This window comes from Gymnoscopelus microlampas (assembly GCF_963454915.1).
Source record: "Gymnoscopelus microlampas genome assembly, chromosome: 24".
NCBI lineage: Eukaryota > Metazoa > Chordata > Actinopteri > Myctophiformes > Myctophidae > Gymnoscopelus > Gymnoscopelus microlampas.
This window is the reverse complement of record NC_139961.1, coordinates 24034991-24049019: the sequence shown is the minus strand read 5'-3', so window position 1 is coordinate 24049019 and position 14029 is coordinate 24034991. Positions and strand designations below refer to the sequence as shown.

General features: G+C 41.1%; 1 protein-coding gene across 1 annotated transcript; it reads left to right on the top strand.

The window, feature by feature from the left end:
- Positions 1–306: 306 nt before the first annotated feature.
- LOC311040689 (uncharacterized protein) lies at positions 307–13760 on the top strand. Its single transcript, XM_084051017.1, has 6 exons — positions 307–796; positions 2093–2200; positions 3372–3508; positions 5519–5680; positions 8629–8855; positions 11895–13760. Exons 1-6 carry the CDS (start codon positions 727–729, stop codon positions 11995–11997), a joined length of 807 nt encoding a protein of 268 aa, XP_083907143.1. The 5' UTR covers positions 307–726; the 3' UTR covers positions 11998–13760.
- The last annotated feature ends 269 nt before the right edge of the window (positions 13761–14029 follow it).

Genomic DNA, 14029 nt, shown 5'->3' with positions numbered 1-14029 from the left:
TTCTCAAATAGGGGTCCACGGCCAAACATTGTCATGTTTGAGAACCTACACCACTGGGTGGCTGGTCTAGAGCCCGCCTACTGTATCCGGTCACTTGCCCATACACACCGGTGTCCGCTCAAGCCCGGATCTGCAACTTTGGCAGATCCGGTCTCAGATCTGCATATCGGGCGCCTTGCACGACGCGTCAGCCTACGTTCCAACCAATCACACGGCCGGCAGCGCTCTAAGCCACGCCCGCGCGGCAACCAGCGCGTCGCGCGCTGCATTCATTGTATGTTAAACACAGTTTGGTAGTGGGAGAGAGAGAGGGGGAAACACAACAAGTTAACATGCTGCTCCTTCTCTTTCATTATTAGCGTTATTTATATTTATAAACACGGGAACCTTATTTATATGTCACTTTCCGTTAGTTTAGGGTCGATCCACTTCATTTTTGTGTTGTTTATAAATGTATTAGAGCGTGATCAGTGCAACTCAACACAACAACAGCAAGCAGAGCAGAGCCAGTGAACTTTACTGTAGCTAAAAGCTAATTAGCATCCAGGCAGACTTTTTTTTTTGTGGCTTTTATCCAGGGAGACTTTTAATTGTTTGCAGCCCTGGGTTTGGGACAAATTGTGGGGTTGAGGAGGTGAGGTTTGATCTAGCAGTAGTAGCTTCCACGTTGATCATTTAAGCAGATCATTATTCTGCGCCTTTTTTGGCTGAGGGTTTACAGATCAGATGGCAACTACTGTGTGCCAACCTAGACGTGCCCTGGTGGAGATCCCTCATCCACAGCCCAAAATTGCTGGTAAGTTGGTGAAAATGTGGACCAGTGGTGGTATACGTGTACTCACATGTTTTACTCAAGTGAAAGTATCAATACTGCAATGTAGAAATACTCTGTTACAAGTAGAAGTCCGGAATTCCAAATGTACTTGAGTAAAAGTACAAAAGTATTGCTATCAAAATGTACTTAAAGTGCCAAGAAAATGGAAATTACTCATTATGCAGAATGTCCAATTTCACAAGTTTTCAAATGTATTCAAATCTTTTGAAAATAGCAGATCTACAAGCTCACAATGGGTGGCAAGGCGACGCATTGTGAGCTTGTAGATCGGCTATTTTCATATGGCCAAAATGTATATAGGGCTGAAGTGGTTAATGTATGTTTTGTATAATCAAAATATACCTATAAAAGTAACTAAAGTTTTCAAATAGTTGTAGTGGAGTAAACGTGCAAAGGTGAACTTTTGTGGTTAAAATAAAAAAGAAATTGGATCTGCTAACCTTTTGTGGTCGTTAAAATATTAAATTAAAAATAGTAATAATACTGAAAATAGTAGAGATTGTAGGTCTGCTATTTTTCTATAAATCATATAATTAGGTCTACTATTATATATATTATGTGGTATTGGGTGTTGCTTGCCTAAAATATCTGATAAGTTAGTTAGTTAGATCTGTTCTTAATAATATTATAACATGCTTCCCTCTCCATTATTAGTGATCTCAGTTCATAGATGTTATTGTTTTGTGTATGGGGGATTATTGTCAAAAATGAAACATGTTTCAGAACAGTAATGTTAAACTCAACCATCCAGGCTAACTGTTTTCTTAATGTTCTGTTTTAATAAGGATCTCCATGAGCTTATACTGGAGCTTATCTATCTGGACTTACTGTAAATGACTGAGTTATACGTCTTAAAATAGTCATAATTCTATGAAATATATATATATATATACACACACACACACACACACACACACACACACACACATACCATATACATACACATCTATATATATATACATACACATATATACTGTATATTGTGTGTCAAAAACTGCCACTTTTCAGAATTCAAAAGTATCAGATCTACAAGCTCGCTACTTTTGATGCTTTTGTGTGATGCTGTCTTATGATCAACTAGGGCGTTAATTTACGAAAAATACAAAACGTTAGGATATGGAGAGATTCTGCCCGACCGACAGCAACGATATATATGAAAACCGTATAACTTTGACCAAGCTTGACAAAGACTGGAAAATACCCAGACCTTTTAATCGGGTTTTAATGTGGTGGTTTTCTTTTGTTTTTTGTCCCTAGCCCGGATGAGAAGGTCCTACTTGGAGATCCTCAGTGCTCGCCTGGCCCCGTCGCCTCTGTCCCAGAGAGGCAGAAGTGCAGTTATAACGTCGAGGCGTGGACAGTCGCGTAAGTGTGAAAAAAACAACGCCTTTAAATTCCGCTGACACAGCCTTCAATAAAAGAAAACAAACAGTGTCGTTAAATACATTTATGGACTATATCGAACATAGTCTAGCGTGGTGGTTCTCAAATTGATATATATTTGGCCGCGGACCCCCATCTGAAAATATCCTGTGCCAGGGACCCCCGGAAGAGAAGATTTATGTTTAAAAAAATGTCTAGATTATTGAAAAGTTTCCAAACATTTTCGATATTCTTTTGAACAATTTCAAAAATCGCGGATGTACAAGCTCTCAGCACGGCACTAAGTGACTTTATCCATTTATACGCGCAACGTATAAATGGATAAAGTGGTTAAACGCTATATTAACACGTTTAGCTGGGGAACCCCTCCAAGGACCCCTGGGGGTCCCCGGTCTGGAGACCACCGGTTGTCCGAATGGAGTGGACCCTTACGGGTCTGTAACTCTGAGAGTGTACAAATGGAGCCAAATGGACCCTCACGGGTCCATTTGGTTCCGTTTGTACACTCTCTTGAGTTAAATAAACCCTGGGATTTAAAAGTGGGGTTCCAGAGATGAAAACAAAATTGTATCAAATGGTGGTTTGGGGCCTAACCATGGATTCAAGTTGTCAGTCGCCACGACAGATTTCATTTCATTTGGATTCTATAGAAGTCGGCATGTCTTCAATGAAAGCATGCCATGCGCCGCATTTGGATTGCTCAAACTAGCAATAGAATACAGAAGCATCGTCCATAAAAGCGTAATGGTGTGGGACATTTCATAAAGGCAAACGTTCAGTGAGGCCTCAATCAGCATTTCATCAACTGGTTGGTTGGCTGTATATGCCGTAGAACAGGGGGAACAAAGGTTTAGCTAGCATGATAAAAATCTTCATTTTACATATGCTAATTGTTTAGGAAACAGACCGTGTTGTTGTTGTTGTTGTTTTTTTCATGCCATTTCACATAGATTAGGACTTGGACAAAGAGCATTTTTCAGTTGTGAGACTTTATTTTGCTTTCATCCCTGGGCTTAATGCACATTAAACTGGTGTCCTTGACATAAAAAAGTTGGAAGAATTGGGGGTCTTAGTGACCACTATGTGGCCATTATTTATTATTGACGCATGTGTTTATCTGATTAATATGTATTGATCATGTGTTGTGGTGCAGTGGACTCGTCCCTGGGCGCTGTGTGGAGAGTCAGGACAGAGGAACGCTGTGACAAGATGGAGGACCAGCACCACCAGACTCCACTGTCTCAACAGCAGCTGGTCCAGATCATCAGGTCCCTCATCCTGGTGGAACAGGTATTGGCTATAGGCCCCGTCAGTCAACAATTATTACATAATTGCCTTGATCGCAATTATTTGAGATAATCGCAATTATTTAGTCATAATCGTCACAATTGTTTCCCATCATCTGTGCGATGATGGGGGGGGAATAGCCATATTTGAACTGGGGACCTCCCATCCTGACGAGCACTTCTTGTGACAAATCGTCTCTTCTGGGGGTCCCTGCCACAAAACCTTTTTAAGGTGGGGGTCCGCGGCCAAATGCATATCATATTTTGGGGTCCTTGACAAGCACCGATCCAAGTACAGGGTTTAAGTGGTATAAAGCATTGGTTCTCAAAGTGGGGTCCGGGGACCCCCAGGGGTACTTGAGGTGGTTCCAGGGGGTCCCTAGCTAAATGATAGATAGGAACCAAATGGACCCTTATGGGTCTGTAACTCTGAGAGTGTACAAATGGTACCAAATGGACCCTAACGGGTGCATTTGGTACCATTTGTACACTCTCGGAGTTAAATTAACATTGATTTTACAATATGAATTGGGGTCCCAGAGATAGAAATGCCATTAAATGGGGGTCCGTAGCCTAATGCATGTTAAACTGGGGGTCCTTGAAATGAAAATGGTTGAGAATCACTGCTAGAGCCGTACAAAATCGTATCTTACATGGGGGGGGTCCCTGGCATATCTTTTCAAATGGGGGTCCGCAGGCTAATAAGTGTCAATTTGGGGGTCCTTGACATGAAAAAGTTGGAGAACACACAGCAGGGTGCAGCAGAGACACAGTCTTATCAGTGTATTGGCACAATCTGCTCTCGCAAGACTCCTGCGGTAACGGCTAAAACGGCAGAACTATGGCTGGGCGTGGCGCAGTGGTGGAAAAAGTACTCAAATATTTTACTTAAGTAAAAGTATCAATACTGCAATGTAGAAGTACTCCGTTACAAGTATGAGTCCAGAATTCAAAATTGACTTGAGTAAAAGTGCAAAAGTATTGGCATCGAAATGCACTTAAAGTACCAAAAGTAGAAAGTACTCGCTATGCAGAAAGTCCCATTTCCAGCTTTCAAATGTATAAAACTCTTTTGAAAATAGCCGATCTACAAGCTCACAATGCGTCGCGATGCGAGGCATTGTGAGCTTGTAGATCTGCTATTTTCAAATGGCCAAAATGTATATAGGGCTGAAGTGGTTAATGTATGTTTTGTAATAAAAAATAAAAATCTACAAAGTAACTAGCAACTAAAGCTTTCAAATCATTGTAGTGGAGTAAAAGTACAATATTTGCCTCTGAGATGTAGTAGTAGAAGTAAAAGTATTGGAAAATGGAAATACTCAAGTAAAGTACAAATACCTCAAAATTGTACTTAAGTGCAGTACTTGAGTAAATGTACTTTGTTACTGTACACCAGTGGGCGTGGGAGATCTCTGTCTCTGCTCTGTGCTGTAGCTAGCGCTGGGAATTGATCATAGGGGTTTTATTGGTACCAATCCCATTAGCGATTCTTCTGATTATCGGTCTGATTCTTTCATCTATGTCCTCATTGATTCCTGATCAGTTTTCAGTGTGGAAGGAGAGTAGGCCTGCACAGGTTGGCAACTGTTTTATTATCCCTCCCGAGTCTCAACACCGTGAAGACACAGAAAAAAGCCCAGCTCGGGCTGGGCAATATATCAAATATCGATTTTGTGGCGTCAGACTTTATAATTGTCTGGCAGTTTGTATAGCTTATTATCGTGATAATGGCATAAGTGTTGCCTTTCCCTGATCTTTAAAGGCTGCGTTAGAGAAAAGTGATGTAATATAGTCTGACCTGACGTGTTCTGGCTGATCTATTATTGCCCTTTACCCAAAAAGATTTTTATATAGGCATTACTGATAATTATTCATAAAAAGTAGTCATACATCTTTTGTTTTAAATGCAGTACATTGTTGTGGACTACATTTTTATTTTCTAGCAAGATCTGTATGCCATGTCAGTATGTAGTGTTACACAAAGGCTGATGTGTACTATTTGTTTCCCCAGAGCCAGGAGCCCAGGATCCTCACCTCAGATCTGAAGTATCTCCAGGAAGACCTGCAGCTGAAGAAGACCATCGTTTACAGATCCATACCATACTCGCGCTTCTGCTCCAACAGGGACGCACACTGTTACAGGAAGGCATATCCTCACCTACTAGCGTTCAAAGTGAGTAACTGTTTCTTTTTTTTCTTTTCAAGAAAATGGAGACACAGGAAAGAATGACCCTGTCAAAACTTTCGGAAGGAGGAGTTCACCCAAAAAATTACATATTTTCTATCAATTACACGCCCCATGAAGCCTTGAATTCATGGATTTATTTTTGTCTTTGTGGCATTCCTAAGCCAATAATTTGATGACCGGGTGTGTATCCGGTAGGAGACACAAATAATCTACTTTGTGTCTCCTACCGGTTACATTAGCCGGTAGGAGACGGGAATCAAATTATTGGCTTAGGAATGCCACAAAAACAAAAATAAATGCATGGATTCAAGGCTTCATGGGGTGTGTAATTGATAGAAAATAAGTCATTTTTTGGGTGAACTACTCCTTACCCCGTTAAGACCTGGAACGCATCTGTGTCATTTTTAGATTTGAGCTAAAAAGCATTATTTTACACTTTGGCTATTAAAAAATAGCAGATCTACAAGCTCATAGCGCGGCACTCGATGCCGCTCTATGAGCTTGTAGATCTGCTTTTTTTAACATTAAAACAAGAAAAGAGAAGAAAATGTATATTAAAGTTACAATATATTATCGTCATAACATCAAAAGTATTTGGTCCAAAATATCATATTTGATGTTGTACATGTTGCACAAGCCCTAATGGCATGTCCAAAATAGGGACGGCAAAGGGATGTTGAACTGTAATAGAACCATGGGTTGTATAGTAGCCTAAAAGGTAAAACAGACACTATAAGGCCCCACAAAAACCTGTTTAATAGACAGACGAACAATTCCAACCTTGTTAAGGATCTTTTTGTCAGGTCAAACCAGATCAATAAGATCCTTAACAGGGTCAAAACACTGTCTATTAAAGGTGTTTGTGGAGCATTATATAGTGTGTGTGTGTGTGTGGGTGCAGGGCCATTCTATTAATCCCTCATCCTGAACCTCTCAGCACAGCACCTTGTTGTTTATCCCCTTAAGACCGGGAACGCATCTGTGTCATTTTGAGATTTCATTGGCTATTCAAAAATAGCAGATATACAAGCTCACAGCGCGGCACACTATGAGCTTGTAGATCTGCTATTTTTCAAATCTAGATCTGCTATTTTCGGCTAATGTACAGTACACCTCAGAAAAGGGAGGCTGCTAGGGTTCAAATGGTTTCAAATCTTGAATATATATGTATTTTTAAAGCAAACATTTATAACCCAAATCTTTGCTTCATGGGGGTCCCTGGAACTAAATATTTTCAGATGGGGGTACCAGTGAAAAATGTTTTTCAAAAAACTGTAGGATTTAGAAGACATTTGTAGAAGCCCCAGTAGCAAAGATTTGAGTTACAAAGGTTTGCTTTAAAAATACATATATATTCAAGATTTGCACGAACTTTCACGATCTTTCTAAAATAGCAGATTTACAAGCTCAGTGCTGCGCTGTGAGCTTGTAGATCTGCTATTTTTGAATAGCCAAAGAAATAAAAAAATGACACAGGTTCTTTCCCGGTCTAAATGTGTTATAATAGGATCTGAAGTCTGAGCCTGGCCATGATATCGACTGGTATCGATTTATTGTTCATCATCCATCATCCTCATCTGTTGCTTCTGTGCTCTATGAGTGAGGAACCAGAAGTAGTGATTCCATTTAGTTTGTTATATCGTCGCTGCCTTTGTGTCATACCACGGCATCACACAAAGGCATCAAAAGTAGCAGATCTGCAAGCTCGAAACGTGGTGCGAAGCTTGAGATTGTAGAGCTGCTACTTTTAATGCTTTTGAATTTTAATCCTGAAAAGTAACAGTTTTGGACACCCGATAGAGACGATATGTCATTTCTAATTTGTTCTCAAACTTAACTTTACAACTAATTTATTTTTTATTTCAAGGACCCCCATAAGAGTTCATTTGGAACCCCCCCTCCCCAAGTAACCCTGAGGGTCCCTGGACCCCCCACTTTGAGAATGCAGTCTACGTCACACCTTTTTTAGAAGCAAACAGCGCAAACAGAAGATTCTGCCAATAATATATTAGAAAAAGAAAAACATATATATTCCGCCTGTTTCATCTATTGGTGTTGTCATCACTTGCAGTAACAGCAACATTGTTTTGTGTTGCACTAGAGCAGTGGTTCCCAAACTTTTTAGCCTGTAACCTAAAAGAGAAACGGTATGTCGCCCGGGACCCAAACAAGTGAAAATAGCTGATCTACAATTGTAGGTTGGTTATTTTCACTTCCGCTTAAAAGTTACATTTGTGGAATTTATTTTAATTGTTTTCATCTTATATTTTATTTTATGAAATTCTTTTGAAATAAAAATAATTTAAAAAAAAAAAAGGAAGGGGAAAAAAAACGTGGATAAACTTGCGACCCACACAAAACGGTATGTGACCCACAATTGGGTCCCCACCCACTGTTTGGGAACCCATGCACTGGACCATCCCGGTCGTGTGAATTCACATTAGCATGATAATGTGAATTATTCACGCGACCGGGTTAGTTTGCCAGGCTTGTAGAGAGAAGCTCTGTCGAGTAATTCAACATGAATACAGCCATCTCACGTTCCCCAAAATAAAGTACCAGTACAGAGTACAGTGCTTGTTTCTAACGTTGTTGTGAGCTTGTAGATCTGCTATTTTAGGCTAATTTACCCCTCAGAAAAGGGATGTTGCTAGGATTCAAATGGTTAATGTTTTTTTTTTAAAGGTCCTAGGCTATCAATTCAATTCAAAGGGCTTTATTGGCATGAGAAAACATACGTTTACATTGCCAAAGCACAATACAACAATACAGCAATACAATCAAAACAAAGAAATGTACAAGAAGAAATGGCTATCTATCACACAAAGATTTGGTGGCCCCGTCTGCAGTATCTCTTGAGGACCCCCATGTTGAAGACCCCTGGGGGTTTATTAAGTGTTTATTGTCCTAACGACCCCCTTTTGTGTGCCCAGGTGTCGTGTCAGGAGTGGGGCCACGTGCTCCTCAGGAACAAGGAGTGGGAGTGCGTGCTGGAGCACACGCTGATGGCGTGGCGCTACACCAGCGAGCTCCCCCAGTGGGACACGGCGGGCCACAACGCCCTGAGGGAGCGCTGCTACGGCACGCTGGCGGGCCACTGTCTGGCCGCCCTGCAGCACTACCGGCCCCAGGCCGGGAAAGCACGAGAGCTGCTCAGGAGGTAAAACACACACAGACCACACCGTTCTCACATTAACCCATTAAGACCTGAGGCGATTCTTATTTTTTTTTTCTTCTAAATCCTAAGTTTTTTTGGAAAAAAAAAAAAATCATGATTTTTCGAAAATAGCAGATATACAAGCTCATAGCGTGGCACTCGGTGCCGCGCTATGAGCTTGTATATCTGCTATTTTTGAATAGCCAAAGAAATCTAAAGTGACACATGCATTCCAGTTCTTAATGGGTTAACTCATTCACTGAGGTCTAGAGATCTACTAATATCTATTATTATCTTTGCGATTATTCTATCTTTTTTATATTTTTGATTAATCCAATAATCTCATTAATCTCTTAACAAATTAGCACAGACTTTTTTTTTAATAATCGACTAATATTTCTAGAATCAACTAAATCGATCAGTCTGATTAACACTACATAATACTGTTGTGCAACGGTGTCGTGCAAACATTTACGAAAAAGCTTTACCCGAGGGAGAGTCTGAAAGGCGATTTGAAATGTGTTGTTATGCCTTTTTATGTGGGCGTCTGTGGATCTTTAGGTACTTGAAGTTTTATTTGCAAAACCGCTGGCAATTACAATTATGTTGTTGTCAGGAGAGTGCACCACACAGGCTAGGCTTTTCAGTTTGAGAATTAGTAAAACAAAATCTTACCCACCACCGTAACCACTTAAGCCCCAGCATCCATAATCTGGGGGGGAAACATTAGCCAAAAATAGATGATCTACAAGCTCACAATGTGTTGCAAAGCAACGCATTGTGAGGTTGTAGATTGGCCATTTTTTGGTGTTGACAGAAAAAAAGCTAACTAAGTCTAGAGGATTTTAAGTAGATAATTATGGTCGGATGGAGAGCGTCGACCATGTGTGTTTCATGAGGAAGTCCATTTATCTGCACGTCGGTCGTGCTGGGTGCCTTTTTTCGTTGTGATTTAGATAATGTAGACAAACCTAACCCCAGCCACAGCCTAAATGATGAACACATGGCTCTGTGTCATACCCTAAAAGCTTTATGTAACAAACACAAAGCTTTTACTCGTCCTCCCAATAAGGTAAAGAGCATATAGTTCCTCCACTTTATTAGCGTGTTAGATGCATTTTCTTTTAACTTGGTGCTTCATCCGTATTTAACTATCACAAAGCCAGTGTTTAACCGCTTCCGAGTCCGATTCTGTGCTTCGCTTTTTTTGTTTTTGTCGCATTACTAAGCCAATAATTTGATGACTAGCGGACCGGTAGGAAGTGGTTCCGGTAGGAGACGTCTCCTACCGGAACCGCTGCTGGTCATCAACTTATTGGCTTAGGAATGCGACAAAAAAAATAAAAAATATCCATGAATTCAAGTCTCCATGGGGTGACTAAATCGATAGAAAAAAAGGTAATTTGGGGGTGAACTATCCCTTTAATGACATGAAATAGGGACACCAGGTTGGAAGTGGTTGAATAATAATGCAAACCTCATAACCTGTGTTTTGCTTATCATGCCATATCGTCTCTTTTGGGTGTCCAAAGCTGTTATTTTTCAGAATTCAAAAGTAGCAGATCTACAAGCCCTTTTTGTGTGACGCTGTGGTATGATCAAGTCGGGCGTTCATTTACGAAATTACAAAAAGTTAGAACATGGAGATGGGAGGTTTCTGCCCGACAGCAACTATATTTATTTGGATGTGAAAACACACTGGTATTTGAGATGCAGGAATTGAGCATTTCTGTCAGCGATGAGCCTCTAGACCAGTGGTTCTCAAAGTGGGCTCGGGGGACCCCCAGGGGTACGTGAGGTTCCAGGGGGTCCCCAGCTAAATGATGGATAGGAACCAAATGGACGCTTATGGGTGTGTAACTCTGAGAGTGTACAAATGGAACCAAATGGACCCTAACGGGTCCATTTGGTTCCATTTGTACACTCTCAGAGTTAAATTAACATTAATTTTACAATATTAATTGAGGTCCCAGAGATACAAATGCCATTAAATGGGGGTCCGTAGCCTAATGCATGTCAAACTGGGGGTCCTTGAAATTAAAATGGTTTAGAATCACTGCTAGAGCCGTACAAAATATTCTTCTCTTATGGCGGTCCCTGGCATATCTTTTCAAATGTGGGTCCACGGGCTAGTAAGTGTCAATTTAGGGGTCCTTGACATGAAAAAGTTTGAGAACCACTGCATCTAGACAAGAGGCCTCTCCACTTCCCATAATGCACCACTGCCTGTTCCACAAACCACTTGTGGTGCTCAGAAATCCACCCCAAGGTAAATATTGTCGCTGTCGGGCAGAAGCCTCATGTCCGAAACCGTGTTCCAATGGATCGAATGTAGTTATTTAGTCACACGCTCTTGTTAAAGGGATAGGTGGAAGTAGGGCATTAATTTACGGGGAAAAAAACATAAGTTGAACTATGGAGATGGGAGGTTTCTGCCCGACAGCGACAATACGACAGGAAGGCATGTTTAGCGCCGATATTTACAATGGCTAACTATATGACAACAGGGTTTTTTTTGCCCGTGAAGTGCTTCATTAAATGTTGCTGTTGGCGTGCATGCTAGGTGGCATCGATGCGTGCCAGCGCCGGCTAATTGTAGCTGGCAGTTAAAATTAGCTAGTTGGGTAGGAGGCAAAACTCATGGATTTGCCTGCCTGTCAGCCAGCAGCGAAAGTCATTGTTATAGCATGCACGTACACTAGTGTAGTAGTTAACATTAATGCCTGTGCTCGGCGGTTTGCTCAAGACTTGAGGCTTTGTGACATTGTGACTTGAAGCGCCTGCAGCTCGCGGGGTAACGACCAGAGGGGGCCTGCTAGCCTAGTTGTAAGTGTAAATCTACTCTTTAAAACGTCTACAGCTTTAACACCATTTCCATTTTCCCCCGCCTTTGCTCTCGCTTTAAAAAAAAAAAAAAACGTTTCCTTCGATCTCGGAAATGGAACTGTCCGGGGGAAAAGAGTTATGTGGGACGTCTCCGGGCGAGACTTGACTTACAAATCTCTTCGTTTTCTTTTCTCCTTTTTTATTTTCACTTTGTAGGCTGAAGATGGCACAGGTACACAGCCAGGCCATCAGGCCCTGCATTGAGAAGCTGGAGAGCACTTTGGAACAAGCGGACGGTTCGTCCATGGACACGCAGTGAAATAGATCGATGCCGGTCGGTTTCACCACCAAGCCTGCCTGGTAGTCCCCGCCGAACACGGCCTCGTTTTGGTTGACGGTCGAAGCCTAATTTATACTGTGAGAGGCAAGCCAATGGCTCATAGCTCTGAGCATTTAAGTGCAGAGATAATCTTTCGCCAACAGTGAAAGACCCCCTTTAAGTGTTAAGGATGTTGTCCCTCTTTCGGTTTCATCGTGAAACTATTATTGTTCTTAATATGCTCACCCATCCATACAGGTTAAGGTCAAGTTCATTTTCATTTCATGCTAAACTGAATATGGGGGAACTAAATATAACCACTAAACAGATAAACAGGTCAAATACAGTGGAAGACTAAAATTAAATAGAGAAATTATACAGTATCATCATGGAGGGACCTCTACTTTAAGGTGTCAAGCTCAGTGATTCTCAAACGTTTTTACATTTCAAGGACCCCCAGTTGAATATGCATTTGGCCACAGACCACCATTTTATATATATATATTTTTTTTTTTACTGTGGGATGGGGACCCCAATCTACACCAAGAAATCTTAAATCTAAATTTAACCTGGTGCCATTTGTACTCACTCAGAGTTGAGGTACATGTCAATACATTCTGACGTCTGAAAAAACTTGCGTTGCGGACAGGCTGTCGTTATACTGTCCAAACTAGTTTAGACCAGTTGCCCAAATTGATATGTATTTGGCCACGGACCCCCACCTGAAAATATGTTGTGCCAGGGACCCCTAGAAGCAAATATTTGTGTTAAAAATGTCCCCTTTAAAAAAAAAGGATTTAAAGATTTGCACACATTTTCACGATTTTTCAAAAATAGCCAAAGTGTAAATATGGATATCAAGGGATTAAAATGATTGTGACGCTTTATTAACTAATTTTGCTGTGGACACCTGGTATCCCCCCAAGGACCCCTGGGGGTCCCCGGACTCCACTTTGAGAACCAATGGTTGAGGTGTATCAGGACACCTGGAGGTGCAGGAGTGTCTGAAAAAAGAGTGTCTGAAAAAAGCAGCCCAATGTTGAGAAATTGTTGTAGAGGGTTCCACAGCCCATTTGATCCACCAAACACGCTGGATAATCCACACGCTTGTTCTTCCTCCACTTCTCATCGTCTGTAAGGAGGGAAAAAATCACTGAAATGCCAATGCAATTAATGTCAAACTCACAGCCTCTCTTTTATCTCCATTAATCTGGGCATTAAGTGCAGAGCTACATTATGAGCCATAGCTTGGCTCACACACACACACACACACACACACACACACACACACACACACACACACACACACACACACACACACACAGTATAAATTAAACTCCATTCAATCAACTGTCAAGGTGGGCAGTTATTACCCGGGCTAGTGGCTAGAAAGTTACTCTAATCTCTAGGTACGAACAGCGTTGACTGATAACCAGCCTTAAAAAGAAAATAATTTTGGGGTGCTATCCACTTTATCACCCTGGTGTCCCTATTTTGGGCATGTAGGTGAAACGGGCACATAGGTGAAATGTATTTCAAAAATCTTAAAACAAAAATATATATATGTATTTAAGAATTCAGAACATTTTTTGTGAAGATTTTTCAACAAAAAAAAATGCTGAACTACAATCTCACAATGCGTCGCACCGCAAAGCACTGTGCGCTTGTAGATCAGCTATTTTGGATTTTTTTGGGGGGAAGAATGGGGAAGAAAAGGATCAGGGCCCTATTTTTTCTGGTGCCTTAGCCATTATCCCTAAACTTCTTTGCCATTTTGTACTTTAAAAAAGCATTTTCAAATAGTTCAACTAGATGATCTACATCGACACGTTGTGAGTTTGTAGATTGACTATTTGAACTATTTGAAAATGTTTTTAAAAATAGTAAAAAATGGCAAAGAAGTTGAAGATAATGGGTAAGGCACTGGCGAAAATAGGGCCCTCATTGTGTTTTGTTATTTTCACTCTGGGTGTGTGGTGTGTAGATGTAGTCCAGGGGCCAAGACATATTTTGGTACCACCTAAGGTGACCG

Bases quoted from the DNA above. Each gene is read 5' to 3' on its own strand.
- LOC311040689 (XM_084051017.1), top strand. From the start codon at position 727: ATGGCAACTACTGTGTGCCAACCTAGACGTGCCCTGGTGGAGATCCCT. The intron at 797-2,092 runs GTAAGTTGGTGA...TTTTGTCCCTAG, and splicing joins TCCACAGCCCAAAATTGCTG to CCCGGATGAGAAGGTCCTAC. The intron at 2,201-3,371 runs GTAAGTGTGAAA...GTTGTGGTGCAG, and splicing joins GTCGAGGCGTGGACAGTCGC to TGGACTCGTCCCTGGGCGCT.